We start from the raw sequence: 18,205 nt of genomic DNA, 5'->3' as shown, positions 1-18,205 counted from the left end.
ATGTGGTTAATCTTGATGTTAAAAAGAGTTTGAAATGCATTCTTTTCAACTACAGCCATATCAAGGAATTGGTATATCTGTAGATGATCATTAATAATAATAACAACAAAATGTCTATGTTCCCTTTGCAGGTGATAGTTTTGCCCACTGGATACTGAAGGAGACCATCCGTCGCCGCCTCAGTTTGTCTATGAGCCTTCGCACCCTGCAGGCATCTGCCATGTTGATGTATGCCACAGGGGAGTCTGATTTCAGTGTGCTAGAGGTGAGTAAAGTGATAAGTGAGTGCTAAGCTATCAAAAACATTTTAGAACCAAAAATTAAAAACTGATTGTTGCCTGTGCCTACATATTGAAATTTTATGTAAGAAATGTAATGCACTGGTAGAATGTAAAGACACCTACAAAGCATACTTGAGGGTTGGTAATGTTTTAACTGGACACTGTTGCAGCTGTCCAATGGCTACATCCAGTACCGCTTTGACTGCGGTAGCGGGCCAGGATTGGTCAGAATCTCTCAGCAGAAGATCAACGATGGCAGCTGGCACAAAATCACAGTAGAACGCCATGGCAACCATGCTACCCTCACGCTTGACGACAAGTTCACAGATGAGGCCAATGCCCCAGGGACCCACATCGTGGTAAACCTGTATGGGAACTCTGTGTACTTTGGTGCCGAAGTACAAGACAGCACGCAGACCATACGGCAGAGCTTCCTGGGTTGTATGAAGGAGGTGAAGGTCAAGGGGCAGATATTACCATATAAGAACAGCAATGCTGTTGCAACAGTGCAGAAGTTATCCAATGTGAAATTTAGTTGTGATGCAGATTTGCCTGGCATAGGTCAGTATTTATCCATGTTGTTATATTTTTTAGGACATTTGTTTTCATACACGTCAGATACTTCATAAATGAAAAAAGAAAAACATATATATTTTTATGTATACATGGGTCACTAAGTGAAAATGTTCAGTGGAAATTTCATAATATAAATCAGTTAAAAAATTAATAGTTGTCATTTAATTTAGACCAAAATTTTTAATTTGTCATATCAAGATTGAAGAATTTTTGCATTTGTCATCACTCCCGCTATAACTCTCTCTATATTGTAGGGGTGTGTCGCAGTATTCCATGTCATAATGGAGGCACATGCACCCCAACACCAGGTCAGTCTTCTGGATTCCGCTGCGACTGCCACTCCCGCTTTAAGGGGGCGACTTGTGAGTTTGACAAGGACCCCTGTGCTAGCAGCCCCTGTTTACATGGAGGTAAGGAAACACTCACTGACATCTTCCATGATAAATTCAAAATGAGACGCAGAATATGTTTATTTTAGATAATCAGTGTAAAGTTTCTCCCTTTTTTGTTTAAAGATTGTCAGTAGAAATGAATGAGATTGTCACAGGGTCAGAAATTACTTTCCTGTGATATATTCCACCAATTACATGTATTAATCTGTCCAATGACCTCCACTGTCACTGTTTTAAAAGGACCAATAGTAATCCAGTTGTTATTCCTTTAGGTACCTGTATTAATCTGTCCAATGACTTCCGCTGTCACTGTAAGGGGCAGATCACAGGCAAGAGGTGTGATTATGGCTTCTACTGTCTGCCCAACCCTTGCAAAAATGGAGGAGTATGCAGCGAGGGCCTGACTGGGCCCACTTGCAACTGTGGGAACAATTTTGAAGGTATGCTTACTATTTTGTTTAATAGAATCTTTTGTAGGAATTTCTTTTACTATTCACATTTAGTGCGTGTTTATCCGTATACATATTCTCACATACTTCAGATATTGCAGATAGACTATAACAGAGATACTTATATTGTTCATGGTTTTAGGTAAATGCTGTGTATGTAATATATCAGAGTTAGGGAAGGTTTAACTAATTGTCTAAAAAAAACTGTGATCCAAATCTTGTCCCTTTCAGGTCCTCACTGTGAGTACGACATTGACGAGTGCAAGGTGAGAAATCCCTGCAAGAACGGAGGCAGCTGTCACAACACCTATGGTGGCTTCATCTGTAACTGTACCAAAGGAGGTCAAGGTGACCTGTGTGACGTCATAGACTTCCCTGTCTCTGTCACCGCGGGCAAATTTGGAGTTGGCTTTGATATAGAGGAGATAGCTGTCACAGCAGGTGAGTATCTTCATTTACATCCCAACATCACCATCATCATGATCAAGATCGTTGGACAAATATTTCCTTGAGTAAATTTGTAGACCAGTACACTAAATGTGCTGCTTACATTTCTCTATCAGGGCATTTCGTAAAAGAAAAACTGCAAATTAATGAAATATATTTTCTTAGGAAAAAAAGAAAGTAAATGTGAATTAAATGTTTGATTTCAGGTTGTGTGGTTGGCATCCTTTTTATCGTCATCATCTTTGTGGTGGTGAGGCGCCATGTTGTACGAAAGAAACGCAGACAGGAGAGGATTCGCCAAGATGCTCTGGACAACGAGACAGACAATATGATTCTGAACTGTAACCAGGAAGAGTACACCAGAAGCAAACTCAGCAACATTGATGCAGCAGCAGTGGTTCCGAACATTCCTCCCAGCCCGCGACCGCCCCCTGTCCCCAACCGTCCCGCCTCGTACACGCCAAGTACGCACGACTCCGTGAACACGCTGAACAACTTCGACACAGTCAGGAATTATGGGAGTGCCGCGGAGGAGTTGGAGAGCATCCATATGCCTATAGTGATCCCGGAATTCCTGCAGAATTTGAACTTTGAGAAATCTGGGGCTAGTATTGCTCCTAGTCTGCCTACATTGTCTGCCTCTGACAGCGAGTCCATTCAGAAACCTGCCTGGGAGTTTGAATACCCCATGTCCAACAACATGGAGACCTTCACTGGAGGTAAGTTGTCTGAGAAGATATTCAACTCTTTGTTAAGTATATTCTTACCAATCTTATAGACACTTGGCTAGTGTCTTTATATAAACTTTACATCACGCGAGTTAATTGTGGAGTTCTGTTTTTTGTGTGTGTGTGTGTGTGTGTGTGTGTGTGTGTGTGTGTGTGTGTGTGATATCAATTTTGTTACTCTAATGGTCCATTTGAAATACTTTAGCCAATCATTTACACGAGCTAGATAACCAGTCCACAAGTCTGTGTATTTAGTACCACCAGCGTGTACGCTGGCGGTACTCATGGTTTTAGTCCCGACCCGTCTCGTCCGGCTCCGCCGGCTCCGTTGGCTCCGCCGGCTCCGTAAGCTCCGCCGGCTCCGCGTACTGGCGCCGGATACAAGTCACCGTTACCGCTTCTCCTCCTAGACCGCAAGGACCCCTGTCCCCATCTCTTGGATTTAGGTCACATATAACCTCAACTTGAACCCCCAGGTTTTTTTGTCTCAGTCGGTACATTGACCTGGGCGTGACGCTCCTTGAAATGCACCCTTGTCAAAATTTTTGAAAATTCAATGCCAATTATCTACCCTACGGAAGGAATTATGGGAAAATTTTCTACAGACGGCTTTCCAAAAGTCATATGTGTAGATTTCAAATATGCCCTTGGATTTGACCTTTGACCTTTATTTCAAGGTCAAACGGGCCAAAATTTTCAAAAAAATGAAATTTTTTACGAAAAAAAATATTATTTGCACTGTTATTCAGACACTACACAGACTTAACCAATAATTATATTGGAAAGTGTTACCCTTTGGGTCATCTTTCATCTCTGTGAATTTGGGGTCAATCGGTGCATTTTCACAGGAGTAGCGGCCATAAAATACCGAAAATGAAAACTGTCTCTAATTCGGGAACCGTTAATGCTAGCGACCCGTTCTTTTTTGCATTTTGTAGAGCATGTAAAGCCCAACACTGAGAGTGGTCTCCGTTTTTTTGTATTTCATACGGTTTTCGTGTTATGCTGTATTAAAAAGTACTTTGTGGTGGCACATTTTTGTAACTCAGAATTGTAACATTTAGTCCCTTATATCTCCAAAACTGGCAGAGATAGGTCAATAGTTATTATTTAAGTTGAATAGGAAGTCATTTACTTGCAATCTAGATGTGAGCTTGAAATTGACCTTTGACCTACTTTTCACCATGAACTGAACTTTGCAAATTTTTGTTCCCTTTTATCTCCAAAACTGGCAGAGATAGGTCAATAGTTACTATTGAACTTGAATAGGAAGTCACATACTGGCAATTTAACAGTGACCTTAAAATTGACCTTTGACCTACTTTTCACCATGAATTGAACTTTGCCAATTTTTGTTCCCTTTAATCTCCAAAACTGGCAGAGATAGGTCCATAGTCACTATTAAACTTGAATAGGAAGTCACATACTGGCAATTAATCAGTGACCTTAAAATTGACCTTTGACCTACTTTTCACCATGAATTGAACTTTGCCAATTTTTGTTCCCTTTAATCTCCAAAACTGGCAGAGATAGGTCCATAGTTACTATTGAACTTAAATAGGAAGTCATGAACTGGCAATTTACTCTGACCTTTAAATTGACCTTTGACCTTCCTTTTACTATGAACTGAACTTAGCAAATTTTCGTTCACCTTTATCTTCAAAACTGACAGATAGGTCCATAGTTACTATTGAACTTGAATAGGAAGTAATACACTAGCAATCTGTGACCTTGAAATTGACCTTTGACCTACTTTTTATGATGAACTGCTTTTTGCATGTTTTCTGGCCTTTAAATCTGCAAAATTGGCAAAGAAATGTCCATGGTTGCTATTGAACTTGAATAGAAATTCATATACTATGATATTGAAATTGACCTTTGACCTACTTTTTCACCATGAACTGAGCTTTGCATATTTTCTTGCCTCTCATATCTTTAAATCTAGCAGAGATGTGCCCATTGTTTCCCCTAGGTTTTCTCTTTTGTCAGCATATATGCACCATTGACAACACATTTCAAGGAAAACCAATAGGCCTTTTGTCTAGAGAATACAGTAGTGAGCAAGGGTAGGAAAATGCAAGTCAATTTGAAAATCTGCTTGATTGTATCATTTTTAGTTATATTTTTTGCATATTTTGAGAACTCTTGTTGATTGCATCTTATAGAGCTTGTCAAACACCAGACTGGTGATGGTGTCCCTTTTAGGAGGGGGGGGGGTCCATACGAATGCGCTTACTCCAGCTGGTGGTACAATATCTGGAGGCGGTATCGCCTCTCTGATCCTCTAGTTTCTGAATTCATTTTCCCCTCATCTCTGTCCAGGTGACCCCAAGAGCAGTACTGACAGCAGACTAACGGCGCTCCAGCAGGCCAGGCAGCAGTTCCAGGATGCAGGCCCTGGCTCTATGAGCAGTCTGCAGGAGTCTGAGGATGAGATGGGTATGTATTGATACAATGTTGAGATGTATTGATACAATGTTGAGATGTATTGATACAGTGTAGATATGTATTGATACAGTGTTGATATGTATTGATACTGCATTGATATGAATTGATACAATGTTGATATGTATTGATACAGTGTTGATAAATTTAAACATTGTCATATTATAGATAAAATTTATAAATATTTGTAGGTATTCTTTAACAAATATTTTATACATTGTAATGGGATACATATAGGATCAGCAGCTTGAAGGAACCTTGCAGATATACTGATATTTATATATATATAGGTTGGGGTGGCTTTCATTATTTGTATTGGACATTAAATGTTTAGTAGATATAGTACAGGTGGTATTGTCATCCTGGTCTTGAATGGGACTTGTTGTGTGTTTGGTTTCTCATTCATATCCATGTCTTACAACTATTTGAACTGGTTGTTGTCCAAGGTTAATATTAGGAATATATGTAAACTTGACTTCAAGGCAATCAGGTTGTTAGTTTAGCTTATCCTATAATCCTCCTTGCCAATTCCTGTTAGAAAAAGTACTCTTTCACTTAATGAGTTGGATCTCTGTGTTTTGTTTGTGTGTTGAAAAGAATTATAGGTAGATTATTAAAGATATGTATTTGTAAGCTGAAGAGTGTGTCTGGAGCGTAGATCACTGTTTTTCAGCATAAAATGTTTCTGAAATTTTCCATCTCACGTACTACCTTTGCTTTGCACTATTTTATATTTTTTACTTTTTTTTGAACAGTTAAAAAAGTTTCTGGACTGTAATTTATCTTGTGCACATTTTGTAAATTCTTTCCCTATTTTCTGATCACCATCATGAGGCATGCTCTTCTATGTATTGTATTGTATTGTGCAAACTGGGGAATTGTGCAAATCATACATCAAAATAGCCCAATACTTAACTTTTGATCACTTGTTTAGAAACTGGTGCTCAGTGTTTTTATTTTGAGTATTTCAATATGGAATTTATCATAATCTGCCATTTGTACCAGGAAAATAGATTAGGATGTATTCAGTTCCTTTGCAGTGTTGTACAATACTCTCTTGATGTGATATCTTGTTCCTCCTCTCTCTCTCTTGTGGGCACAGTTTGAAATGTTTGGAAATTATGCATTGTATCATTGTATGCTTGAAATGACTTTTGATATGTCATGGTTATAGTGTATGGATTACTTGAGAGAAGCATGGTGGGCACTTTGTATATTGGATTCAGGTTTCTTATTATATTTATGTGAATGTCTTTATATTATAAGTTATAAGAAGAAGATATTTTCAGTGAAAGTAAGAAAGATGTCCTTTTATGGCTCAGTTTTATTACCTTGTAATGTAAATGGTTAAATATTATGAACTTTGTGAACTCTGAATTCTCCACAAGTATAGATTCTACAACTTGAGTAGAAAATAAATGTATATTGGATGTTGCATGCACTATTTAGCTAGAGATGGTATGGTACTTCTTATAGTATATGTCATGTTACAGTATGGGGGAAATCCATGAGAAAGAGAGGTTAATGCATTATTTCTTGCAGCATACTAGTCATAAAGGCCTGGTGTAGAAGGACATATTGGAATGTCCTAGCTATAGCTGAAGAAGATGGTGGCTAGTATTAGTATATGATATAACTCTTAGTGTATATAGTTAAGATTGTTCAACTGTCATGACCATTTCTTTCTTGTAGCAATCTCAAATCTAACGCGTGCAAATCTTCGTTCCTTTACGGCAGCCAATCGTGGGAAGAGAGGTATTTTCCTGCACCCTCTAGTGGTAGCGCCCCCTAGTGGTAGCGGACCCACTGAACACTTACACTCATCTTGTTGTAGATGTCTTCTGTGCATTAGTTTCAGTGTTCTTTCTTCCCTCCTGTTTGTTTTAACCACCAAAAATCCCTTTGCCAACATATTATTTTTATTTATTTTTAAAAATTGTTATTATATATTACAGCAGAAAGTAGAAAAGAATGAGTGAAATCATATATGAGTAAAACCAAAAGTGGTTTGGGCCTTCTTTATTTTCATAAAATTTCTATCCCCTTTAAGGAATTTTCTTACTTTAGAATTTTGTATTTCAAATAAAGCTTTATGTACAGTCCTTTCTCTTTTTTCGTCCATTACTCCTTCCTTCTATCAGTATGGGATTGGGCTCTGTTGCTGATGCATAGAAGAAAAATATGTATAGAATCTGTTTCTTTAATATAATCATTTAAGTACTAAAAGCAATTCTGCATTACCTGGCTATCATGTGATTGGTTGACTATCTATTTTTTCTTTGACATGTGCATGTGTTTTTGTCTATAATCATACAATTTTTCTTTATGATATGCATATATTTTATTGCATCGTGATGTTATCTGGTTTTGATGGAATTTGGTTTTATTTTCCAACTGGTGTCAAACATAAGTTGATTTTAGATCCCCTTCCCCTCGTCACTTGAGTCCAAGTGTGGTGGCCTATAGTGAGGTGGTGTTTGTGAATCATATTTTGTATTTTGTCCTATCCGTTTATGTACCTCCCCTTGAGTTGAAAGAAGTTATAAGTTTTTAAAACATAGCAATATTCCTGTAGGAGTTTCACATAACAGCAAGAGCACATATATCCGTAGACATATGGCCTTAGGATTACCACCAGTTATATGATATACAGATATCAATTGACATATCTATTAGAGATATATTGAGGAAAATTAATAAGTACACAGCATGCCCAATATAGCAATCACCACATCATAGAAGCAGTGCATGTTACTCTGAATATTGACAGCAGATCCTTTCACGGCAACAATTGTGATTTCTGTGATGATAACTATATTGACCATGGTATGCACTGTGGGATCACACCTAACGCAATGGGGTCACACCTAACACAATGGGATCACACTTAACACAATGGGATCACATCTAACACAATGGGGGGATCACACTTAACGCAAAGAGAACCACTTGCCTGTGAAGGGAACTGGAATATAATTGCATGACTGTTTTTTTCCAGCCACAGTGGAGGCACAAATATGATTCTTTATTGTTCAAGAAGATTCATAATGCCAAGCAGAACAAACAATAATTATTATTGACCTCACTAAAATTTAGCCATGTTAAAAAGGAACAGGTTTCAGAATGATTGAATTATATTTTCCAACCAAAAATCTTTAAATGAGGCTTACCATATCAGCAGTATAATACAAGCAACATGTTTATCAAAACTTAAGTCTGTTCCTATCAGAATGATTTTTTCATTTCTTTCCTAAAACATCTAATAACAGTGGGGTGCAAAGCATGTGGTATCACAATGCATGCCCTGATCATTTATCCAATATTAGCTTCTGATAACCGGAAGTAAAACTAGTTTCTTCATGAATGATATTATTTCATGCAAGCTGAATATGTTATTTTGTATCTTAACTTTCTATATTCTTGTCTCATGAATATGTAGCTTTACATGTTAAATATTCTCTAAAATCACTAGTTTTTGTTAATGATTGTTGTTAAGTCTTTTCTTTCCTGTCTGGAAGTTCACAAATGCACTCGTTCATGATAAAAAAAAGCACATGACAGTTATCATTGAAAGGGAACTAGGAAATGTTCCACATTTTCTCACCTGACACTATCATTATCCCAGCATTCCTCATTCAACATGTCTTCTCTGTTGCCAGGTTACCACTGGGATGCCTCAGACTGGGCCCCTAACCCAGCATTACCTAACATCACAGAAGTGCCTATGAAGGAAGTCCCAGACTCTCCAGCCTCCAGTAGCAGGAGTAACCAAAGCGGAGGCTCCAACACTGTGATAGCCAATGAGGCCTCTGGAAGCAACCCACCCATGCAGTACAGCAACCAGTACCCCTATGATTCAGAATTCCCAGAATATGATTCAGAATATGTGGGAGACTCGGAATATGCTGAGAATGAGGATGACGACGATGATGACGAGTTTGATGACAATGATGACAATTTAGATTTCCCTGAACCTCCCAATTTTGAGCAAATCTTACAGTTACAGGGAGAATTGAATTATGACGATAATTACCAACCTGGGCAGCTGAATTACAATCTCCACCCCAACCAGTACCTTCCCAACTATAATGTGGATGGGAATGGAGATCACGATCGCTGGCCCGAACCCCCTCGGGAGCCTCAGAACAATATGGCTGCAGGTGACAATAATGTTCAATACGGTTTCCCCAATGTGCCAAGACGTTTCCCCATGGATTATTACACGGACTATGACCAATCCGCAGCCTCGGCTGTGGATGACATGAGTGTGTCGATGGGTGGCTATACATCAACTAACGCCTCCATGTCTGACATCTCAGGACTGTGTGAAATAGAGGACAGCGAAATTAACCTCAGTGACAATGATAGTGACGATAATATCTCATCTAAGATGTCCAACGCACATTTGCACACTCAAGTGTGACAACATTGCTGCCATTGAAACCTGCTGAACAAGGTTAAGGTGTCCTTTGATTATAAATTACTGAGCTGAAAATCTCAGTCATGTCACTAGCATTCTGAGAAATCCAACAGTTTTTGTTTTTTTCAGTGTTTTATGTTGGATACAATCAATGTCACATGTTGTGTAAGTTTTAAAGTGTATGACTTTGTATCTCTAGTGTGGACTTGGGTCCTTTGGACAACAGTACAACAGCATTCAATATCTAGAGAGCTGAAGATTATCATTTTACAATTCAGGAAGTAGCTAGGAAATCGTACTTTTAAAGACCATTTTAGAATTGTACAGTTGTTATTCCAATGAAGTAAAATGAGGTTGCCTTAAAGAGACATAATTTGTTTACGGTGGTGTAGCATCAGATGCCTTGGTCACTGTTGGCATGGTTACAGTTATTCTGTAAGAATCGTTGCTATGCCATTGTCAGTTACCATAGCAACCACTGTCATGGCATCTTCCACTGCAACATTTGAAATGCAATACTGGTGCTGAGGTTTAGAAGTGCTCTTGTGAGCACAGATGACAAATAAAGACAGGTATTTGTATAATATGATTATATAGGTCTAGATTTGTATCTGGTGCATTTAACTGATTAATGAACATTGCCTTCGTGAGGAGCTCTATGAGCTCTCTTCAGGTGACCTATGCAGATGCACACAATGCATTTTGTACAGTTCCATTGCTGTATGTATTTTATCAACACATCATATTTGTGTTTGCTTTTTCAATCTTCAACCAAGCTCTGTATCAAAGCAAAATGCACAGAATGTTTAAATAACAAATATTGTTCAATGTATCAATCTGAAATGTTGAAATAGAGGCTAGTTTGTGGAGCTATTTAGAAAGTGGACCAAAGAATATTTAAGTGAAGTTAATGTGTACAGATAAGTGTTTTGTTCTTTGTAGTGGGAATATTGGTCATTTTTAGTTTAAAAGCATGCATACCTATCCAAATTGTATATTTTGGATGGCTGAATATCGGCACAATGCCATGTGTTTCATTCATTTGTGAAGTCAGTATTTCAATTTATTAGCCTGTACATAAGATAAGCAATTGAAAATTATAGACCCTGCATATCCACATCGAATAGTTCAATTTTTTCTTCATTTGTGTATATTTTGTTACGAGCCTCCTTTCCCATGACACGTGGAAATCGAGACACGGGTTTGAATTGTGTGGGGAGGCGTGCCTTTTCTATTTCGTGTGGTCTAAGTGCCTGATCTCGTATTAAAGAAAAACAAAAAGCAGCTTTACATGTGCTTGTGGTGAACTTGGTATACATACAAACATACATGAATACAAGTCATTTTCTACTGGTGCCATTGTAAATTTATTCAAGTTAGAAGGTGAAGTCCACAGAAACAGTGTATTTAAATAAGAGAGCTTTATAATTGGCTCGAATGAAGGTTTTCGTAATATTTTCTGTATTTAAGTGTCGTGGTAATTGAGAATTGTGTCAAAGAAGTAGAAGAAGAAACACAAAGTGTAACTTACTGTCAGGGTTCCAGAACACCTGTCTCGGGTGAAGTGGCTGGGACGCTGTTAGAGTAGTGTACTAGTACTGGGGTCTTCTGGCGTCCGTTGCAAGACGCTGTAGGAGGCATGCCATAGGAATGACTGGTTGTCAGTACATCGTGTAGGATTATTTTACGTCACATGGAAATAAATTTTATACGCATTTCATACCAATATGTGGCTTCTGTTGTTTTGTTCTCCGTGTAAGGAAGTCCACAATTGATTTTAAAAAAGTACTCGGTTTAAGAAGGCGTTTTAATTTTCTTCCTTGCAAAATTGTTTTATCTATAATCTAAGATCTAATAAACCGTTTATTAGATCTTAGCTATAATTAAGATTTTTTCCCTATAATCCAAGTTGCTTGGACCAGTTAAATCCCTATTTATCTGCATCAATGTGCTAACACTGGTTAATGAAGTTTTTGAATGGACGTCAAGTACCAAAGCAAAATTGGATTGCGGTTGCTGTGCTTTTATCCAGGCGGTAGGGTTCAGGCATGTCTCCTCTCAAGCAATGGACTATAATTTTTAAAGATATTCACAAAATCTGAACGGAATTGTTATCTGTATAAACTAGGGCCCATCAAACATAAGGTCCTAGTTTTAGGAGAAGGTCCTGGACACCATGCTGTACTCAGAAACGCTGTATTTGCCAGCTGAATTTTCATCTAACTTTTGTGGATCAGCTCCAAAAGTATTTGTAATCAATAGAATCATTCATTGAGATTTAAATTTTAAGAAAACGTGTCGCTTAAATGTCACCATTGAATCGAGATTCAAGCCTGGTCCTCATTTGAAAAGATGCCTTATGCCAAATTCAAGGTTTTCAACAAAGCACATTATCCATAATATAAAGTATCAATCAATTTCACCTGACAATGAAAACAATGGCTGGTTAAAAGATAGAGAATGGGTAATATAGGAGAGCTCAGCAAATTACACTAGTACTAGAACACCTGATGCAATGCGTCCGGAATCGTGTGATTGAAAGCACTTAATCTTATCCGTTAATCTTATCTGCGTAGTCTCTCAACAGTTATGATATGAGGTTAATATTTGAGCAAAGGTACACACAACGCCGCATTTAAGTGGTATTATGCATTGTTTATTTATTTATTTATTTATTTATTTATTTATTGTCATAGCATTGAAACCAAGGAACAAGATTGTGGCACTTGCGGAAGAAAATACCAAAAGTGCTTAAGTTTTTCCTGAAAGTTAACAACTCGACGTTCTTAACAGTAATGGCAGTCTTATATAACCCCTGTTTTGAAGGCAAATATTGGCGGTAAATGGACGGTTACTTGAATTAGGATTTCGCTAGAACTGTGAACGCCCGTCAAATATCTGTGTGCATAGCAGTGAGCAAATAGCGACAATCTCGTAGCTAATGGAATGCTGTCAAATGAAACAGTGTTGTGGCTAGTGATATCACAAACATTGGGCAGTTTTAAAAATAATTTTCTCTATAACGAGCGGTTGCCGTATAGGAAGTAAAACAAGTCGTGTTATCCATCCAGATAAGATTTTGCTTTATTTATATAAAATAAACTACCCAGCTGCTGCAAATCATCTGACCTGGAAAATATATCTGTAGCAATTAGACACTCTTATACAGACTCATTGCTTTCCAGTATATATGTAACACCAAGCAATTATGGCATACACCTAAATTCTGTTTTACCTACAAATGGTATTAAACAACAAGCATAATATTACCCCAACCCCCACCCCACCTCCCCCTCCCCCTGATTTTCTGTTATCACAGCACGTGAGGGACCTGAAAAGGGCACCGCGTCCGTTAAAAAGCAGAGGGTTTCAGAGAGAAAAGCAGCGCTCACACTGGACTGGAGATTTACCCAGTTCTCTCCAAAGTCGGCTTTCTTATATTATAGCTAGCCCCTGTTAGCGGAAATGGGGAGACGCGCTAAAAACACAAGTTCACTGATGTCGTGCAACTAATATAAGGGGACTTGAGATATTAGTCAACTTAATAGACCCCATTAATCGTATGCCCAGATAAGGGTGACGTTGTGAACACAACTATTTAGTACAGGGGCGACGTGGTCTTGTTTTGGCTGTATATATTGGAGGTTCAGTGGCAAGCGTCTGCTCCGCTGTGGACAGCATCATGGGTTGTCAGGAGTCTAAGGTGGTTGATGTCAGACCGTCTGCAGATGGAAAGAATGGCCAATCAAGGAATTCGACTGGAGGAGATGCGAAACAACCCGAAAAGGTAGACAGTAAATAGTCTATGAGCCGTTTGATACAGTTGGTTCGATAGTATCACTATCAGATATCACCGTTGATCACCATCGGTTTTTCTGATACATGGCAACCAGTTTATGGTTCTGGGCAAAAGTAAATGTTTCAGTGAACTGTATAGGCCTAAACTGTAGAGGAGAAAGTGTGGAACATACGAATGCTTGCAATGGAAGGCCTTCCAGACGAATTAAATGTTAGTTAGGTTTACACAGACAAAATGCATCTAGCAGATGTTTGAGGCAAAGGTTAAGTTTTTTAGTATAAAGAAGTGTTTCTTCCAGAATCGATCCACTGCTAAGGTATAAACCGGCATGTTCAGACACTGGGCAGTATTCGAAATTAAACCACGGCCGTGTATAGTACATAGTCCTTGTTTGTTTGTTTGTCTGTATATTTTGTTTGTTGTATATGATAAATTATGTACTAGTAAATGATAAGCAAAGTTTCGATTCGTGAACAGTCATTAGACAGAAATGGCGTAATGCATGTAGGTTTCCACTTTACGTTTTGTTCATGTTATTCAAATAAATAGAGACACAAAATGTGTTTGTATCGCTGGACTACGGTAGTCAGTTCACACAGGCAGCAGCTGTAAAACTTTAATCTGAGTGTAATTGGTCTACCTGACAGTGAGAGATATCCTGGCCCTTACCATTTATCTTTCCATCGTCGTGAGGACCCAAGCATTCTCTTTAAGATGCGTTTAAAGCATTATTTCGTAAATGAATTGATGAACTTTATAACAATTTTATCAGTAACAAGCATTTTGCAAATTTGCATTTGTGCAAAATGAAAATATATAACAAATCCGAGTTAAAAGCTGTCTTAAAGGTGCATGTTCATAGGACATGTCATAAAGTGTAACTTCGATAATTTGATAGTTGCTTAGTACCCCCGGTATAAGCGTGATTTCGCGCCTTAATCTGACGAACTGTTACTATAAATCTATCGCTGGTATCTATGTACAGTGTTGAACGGCTCGTGACCTCGGTACACGACGCGAATTCCGCCCTTCTTTTAGTTATAATCGCCATAACAGGTATTCAATGTTTATGATCTCAACAAGGTAACATTGGTTGTGTATTAATCCTCATATATTACTGATAACACCATACTTTTAACTGTGTCAGATTGAACCTAATTGTTTCATCAGGCAAAGTGGGTGTTATCACGTTTATCAGGCCATTATTACAGATTGTGGAATCTGTAGCATCCAGTACGCTGCAACGTGCTATACAGCATTCCTAAATACTAAAAATGGCCAGATTTGACTTTTACGGGACGTATAAAAACAAATATTGGAATATAAGATATATTATAATTTCTTACTAAGTTTAAAGGTGCATATGAACCGAGCATCGATGGAGCGTGGATTCCCAGTAACACATATAAAACCACTTCTACTAGTTTCTTATATGACGCAAATAAAGTCGACATCCCAATTAATAAACTGAACAAATCACTGGATCAGCCATAAAAGACTTTAGACTGCCCCTTTCTTCAAATTTTTGGTCAGAAATTTAACCTACTTACGTGACCTACTTTTCTGCTCCGTGTATCTATAACATAAAAAGCTAGCAGAAAAATCCGTTCAAATATCATTTTCGGGTAATATTAAGCAGTGTCTTTTGGTAATTCTCTTAGTTATACTATTTGAAACTATATGCTGGCATCTGGTTGGTTTTTGTGGCAAAAAATTGACTTCATATGCATCTTTAAGAGTTATTGAACGGTGTCTATGTCCTAGGAGAAAAAAACCTCTTAAGCTTACCAATTTGCTTTCACAAAATTTCTGTACAGTTTTGTCAATCACTTATTTTTGTACTTTTCATTTAGTTTCGGTACAGCTCACAGATAAGCGGGCCAGGAGCTAAAACATACATCTGTAATATGATAGACCAAACATGTCGCCTGGTTTCCGATAGTTCCGTCGTCACAGCAATCCAAGATCTGCCGCCTGGAAACTGGAAAGAGGTTCTTCCAGAATTCTGCGATGCCGATTTCAGCATATATGAGGCAGACGACATTCCTCTCCCATCCACAGCAGACAATGAGCCCGCCATATTGGATCCCAACGAACAATTGGATATTCAGGAATACAAGAAGGACAAGGAGGTTTGGCGGGCCAAACGAAAAGTGGAGTTCGAGTATATGACCCCGTTGGGGACGTCGAGCGAACCAGTGATGGAGGTAAGATGGACATACTATGTTCAGTGTCCGGCTTAAAAAATTCCTGTAATCTTGATTCAATGAACTGTCGCTAACGAGCATTTTTCTTGATTTTTAATTTAGTTCTCAATAATGTTTTACACAATCACGCGGTTTACACAATGAGCATTGCTTGTATTACGCTAAGATTTGCCATTGAAACCTGACATAATTTTTTTTTAATCTTTCAAATTCAAATATATTCATGAACCACATTCCAGGTAGAGTTCGCCATCGCTCCAGAAAACCAAAAACGCGAGATCCACGTCATGAGCGACATTCACCTCAGCTGCTATTGGTCAGACGGAATGGCGGACAAAGTCCGGTACCAGATGGACCAAATGCTGACCAATGAGCGCATCCACACGTACGTGATGCTTGGCGACGTGTTCGAGATGTGGCTTGACGACATACACCAAGTCCCGCCAACCATAGAAGAACAAGCCAAGAAATGGACGGCAGATCCAGTGGTGGAATATTTCACCAGCTCGGTCAGGCGCATGGTTGATGAAAAGGATGTCAACGTGTTTTTCGTCCGAGGAAACCATGATCACGAAATAACGGCAGAAATGGTGCAAAAGTTTTTTGGACCCAAGGTCCGATTTGTTGAAGGAACGCTTATCTATAAAATCAACGACGGTGGCGGGAACCAGTACCGCATCCGTTTTGCACACGGCCATGACTGGGATCTCTTCAACTCGTATGCACTACGCGACACTGGGGAACTTATCGCTGGATACCCTGTGGGTTACTATGTTGCCAGAGCCGTCGCTAGCAGCCAAAGGTTTGATGGTATGCACGACGTGGAACATCTACTGTTGAGCTTCCTCCAGGGGCTCTTACGAACAATTCCCAAGTCTCTGGAAGATGATCTGTCCAGAATCCTTGCGGGAGCAACTGTGCAAAAGAAGCTAACGAGAAATCTGATGGAGGGTGCCTTCGGCACGTCTAAACTCGACGGAGAATGGAAGTTGGTGATTGCCGAAGATAAATTTGTGACTCTGAGAACCATCCTCAACTATCCTTACATTCGCCTGCTGAATAAATTGGTAAGCCATTTCTATAGCTTCCCCATTTGTTTTGCAAGTGCTTCCTTTACAACCTTACATTTCTCTGATAAGTAGGAAACAGTGAGTAATATACCGGTAATATCATAACGAAATACACAACACTTCATTAAAATCTTTCAAAAATTGCTGTTTCCCGCAGAGAGGCGACGACATAGTGTTCCACATGGTAAAGGCCGCCATGGGGAATTATGACAAACTCCTGTACGCATGCGCAGAAGATGTGGTGGTATTGGCACACACACACCGTTGGGTTTTGGAGAAAATAGATTCTTTCACCAAGAATGACCTTATTTATGCCAACACTGGGGCGTGGACTAAATGTGCTAAAGAGGTAAATAATGGACTGAATACATATTTGTTATTAAAAGTAATATGCTGAAAAAAAGTTACATTTTATATTATACTAATTAAAGTTGCCTTGCGCTTAAAAACACAACTAAATCTGGATCAGTTCGACTTTTTTTAATAAAGCCATCTTTTTTTCTCCCCATAAGATGTACATCCGCACTATTCAACATTTTTTTTAATAAAGCCATCTTTTTTCTCCCCATAAGATGTTCATCCGCACTATTCAACATTACCCATTTGCAAACTGATAAAAAGTTATCAGCATTTTATATTAACTTTGATTTAACTTTCCCTCCCGTTTCAGTATTCCTATGTAACCATCAGCCCGCCAGGTGGAGATCAGGATGGAAAAGTTGTCGTCTGCCACGGGGAAAACTGATCCTCCAATCCACGTGACATCATGTGTGACGTGAACTTATACAGCAGCATTGTGTCATGTGTGACGCAAGCAAAAGAATCGTCATACATATGACGTTAAACACTTAACGTTTTTACAACAATTCTGACAAGTATACGCCAATGGAAAACAGTAATTCCCAATGACGACAATCATATATACTTTTTTCTAATTTGACTCTCTGTTTATGAATTGTGATTGACCAAAATTATGAATGTTATAAGTTTTTTCTTCAAAAGAGGAATATGGATTTCATTGTAGGATTACAGCATCTGTACCTTCTACCAGGGTCACAGATCGATTTTTCACTATTTCTGTATATATATATATACTCACAGATATGTCTATATATATATTCACAGATATGTCTCTGGCAAATCCATTCAACGTTTCTCTGATTCTCTCCCGCTGGGGAAAAGTACCCTGCAAGAGGGCACAGTATTGTAATTGAATATTTATGTACATACACAGAAGTCTATGGAACCTCTCTTATACAATAACAAACTCTACGGAGACTGTGAAAATGAAATATGCTCATAAAAGTCATCAAATGGCGAGGAAGCTTGACATCAAAGAAGCAGCAGGCTGCTTGTAGTTTTCTTTACGCTTGAGACAAATTAGACTTTAT

The 18,205-nt window shown here is 38.5% G+C and overlaps 2 protein-coding genes and 1 long non-coding RNA gene across 9 annotated transcripts in view; 2 read left to right on the top strand and 1 right to left on the bottom strand.

Moving 5' to 3' along the window:
• LOC106161702 (protocadherin Fat 1) overlaps nucleotides 1-11,464 on the top strand; it is a 94,070-nt gene extending 82,606 nt beyond the window's left edge. For 5 of the 7 annotated variants that reach the window (XM_087008345.1, XM_087008342.1, XM_087008347.1 and 2 more), the window contains 9 exons: nucleotides 132-265; nucleotides 452-842; nucleotides 1,112-1,267; nucleotides 1,522-1,689; nucleotides 1,930-2,139; nucleotides 2,352-2,864; nucleotides 5,196-5,312; nucleotides 7,011-7,073; nucleotides 8,978-11,464. In XM_087008345.1, the coding sequence (XP_086864471.1) occupies nucleotides 132-265; nucleotides 452-842; nucleotides 1,112-1,267; nucleotides 1,522-1,689; nucleotides 1,930-2,139; nucleotides 2,352-2,864; nucleotides 5,196-5,312; nucleotides 7,011-7,073; nucleotides 8,978-9,741 (2,516 nt within the window). In that variant the 3' untranslated portion in view covers nucleotides 9,742-11,464. The remainder of the gene's footprint in view (nucleotides 1-131; nucleotides 266-451; nucleotides 843-1,111; nucleotides 1,268-1,521; nucleotides 1,690-1,929; nucleotides 2,140-2,351; nucleotides 2,865-5,195; nucleotides 5,313-7,010; nucleotides 7,074-8,977) is intronic. The other 2 variants (XM_087008346.1, XM_087008348.1) reach the window with 2 other exon arrangements.
• Nucleotides 1-17,917, bottom strand: part of LOC147763247 (uncharacterized) — a 72,902-nt gene extending 54,985 nt beyond the window's left edge. Inside the window, exon 1 of the long non-coding RNA XR_015333417.1 lies at nucleotides 17,661-17,917. This is a non-coding gene — a long non-coding RNA (uncharacterized LOC147763247). The remainder of the gene's footprint in view (nucleotides 1-17,660) is intronic.
• Nucleotides 13,292-17,662, top strand: LOC106161730 (uncharacterized). The gene is made up of 5 exons (XM_013538756.2): nucleotides 13,292-13,525; nucleotides 15,391-15,744; nucleotides 15,984-16,811; nucleotides 16,972-17,163; nucleotides 17,485-17,662. Exons 1-5 carry the CDS (start codon nucleotides 13,421-13,423, stop codon nucleotides 17,557-17,559), a joined length of 1,554 nt encoding a protein of 517 aa, XP_013394210.2. The 5' UTR covers nucleotides 13,292-13,420; the 3' UTR covers nucleotides 17,560-17,662.
• Nucleotides 17,918-18,205: the final 288 nt, after the last annotated feature.

The sequence above is a fragment of the Lingula anatina genome, chromosome 3, assembly GCF_051362555.1.
Source record: "Lingula anatina isolate TDL-2025a chromosome 3, LinAna3.0, whole genome shotgun sequence".
NCBI lineage: Eukaryota > Metazoa > Brachiopoda > Lingulata > Lingulida > Lingulidae > Lingula > Lingula anatina.
This window is presented reverse-complemented; position numbering and strand designations above follow the sequence as displayed.

Excerpts from the sequence above, each read along its gene's own strand:
- LOC106161730 (XM_013538756.2), top strand. The coding sequence starts at position 13,421 with ATGGGTTGTCAGGAGTCTAAGGTGGTTGATGTCAGACCGTCTGCAGAT. Across the intron at positions 13,526-15,390 it reads ATGCGAAACAACCCGAAAAG|TTTCGGTACAGCTCACAGAT; the intron begins GTAGACAGTAAA and ends CTTTTCATTTAG. Across the intron at positions 15,745-15,983 it reads CGAGCGAACCAGTGATGGAG|GTAGAGTTCGCCATCGCTCC; the intron begins GTAAGATGGACA and ends ACCACATTCCAG.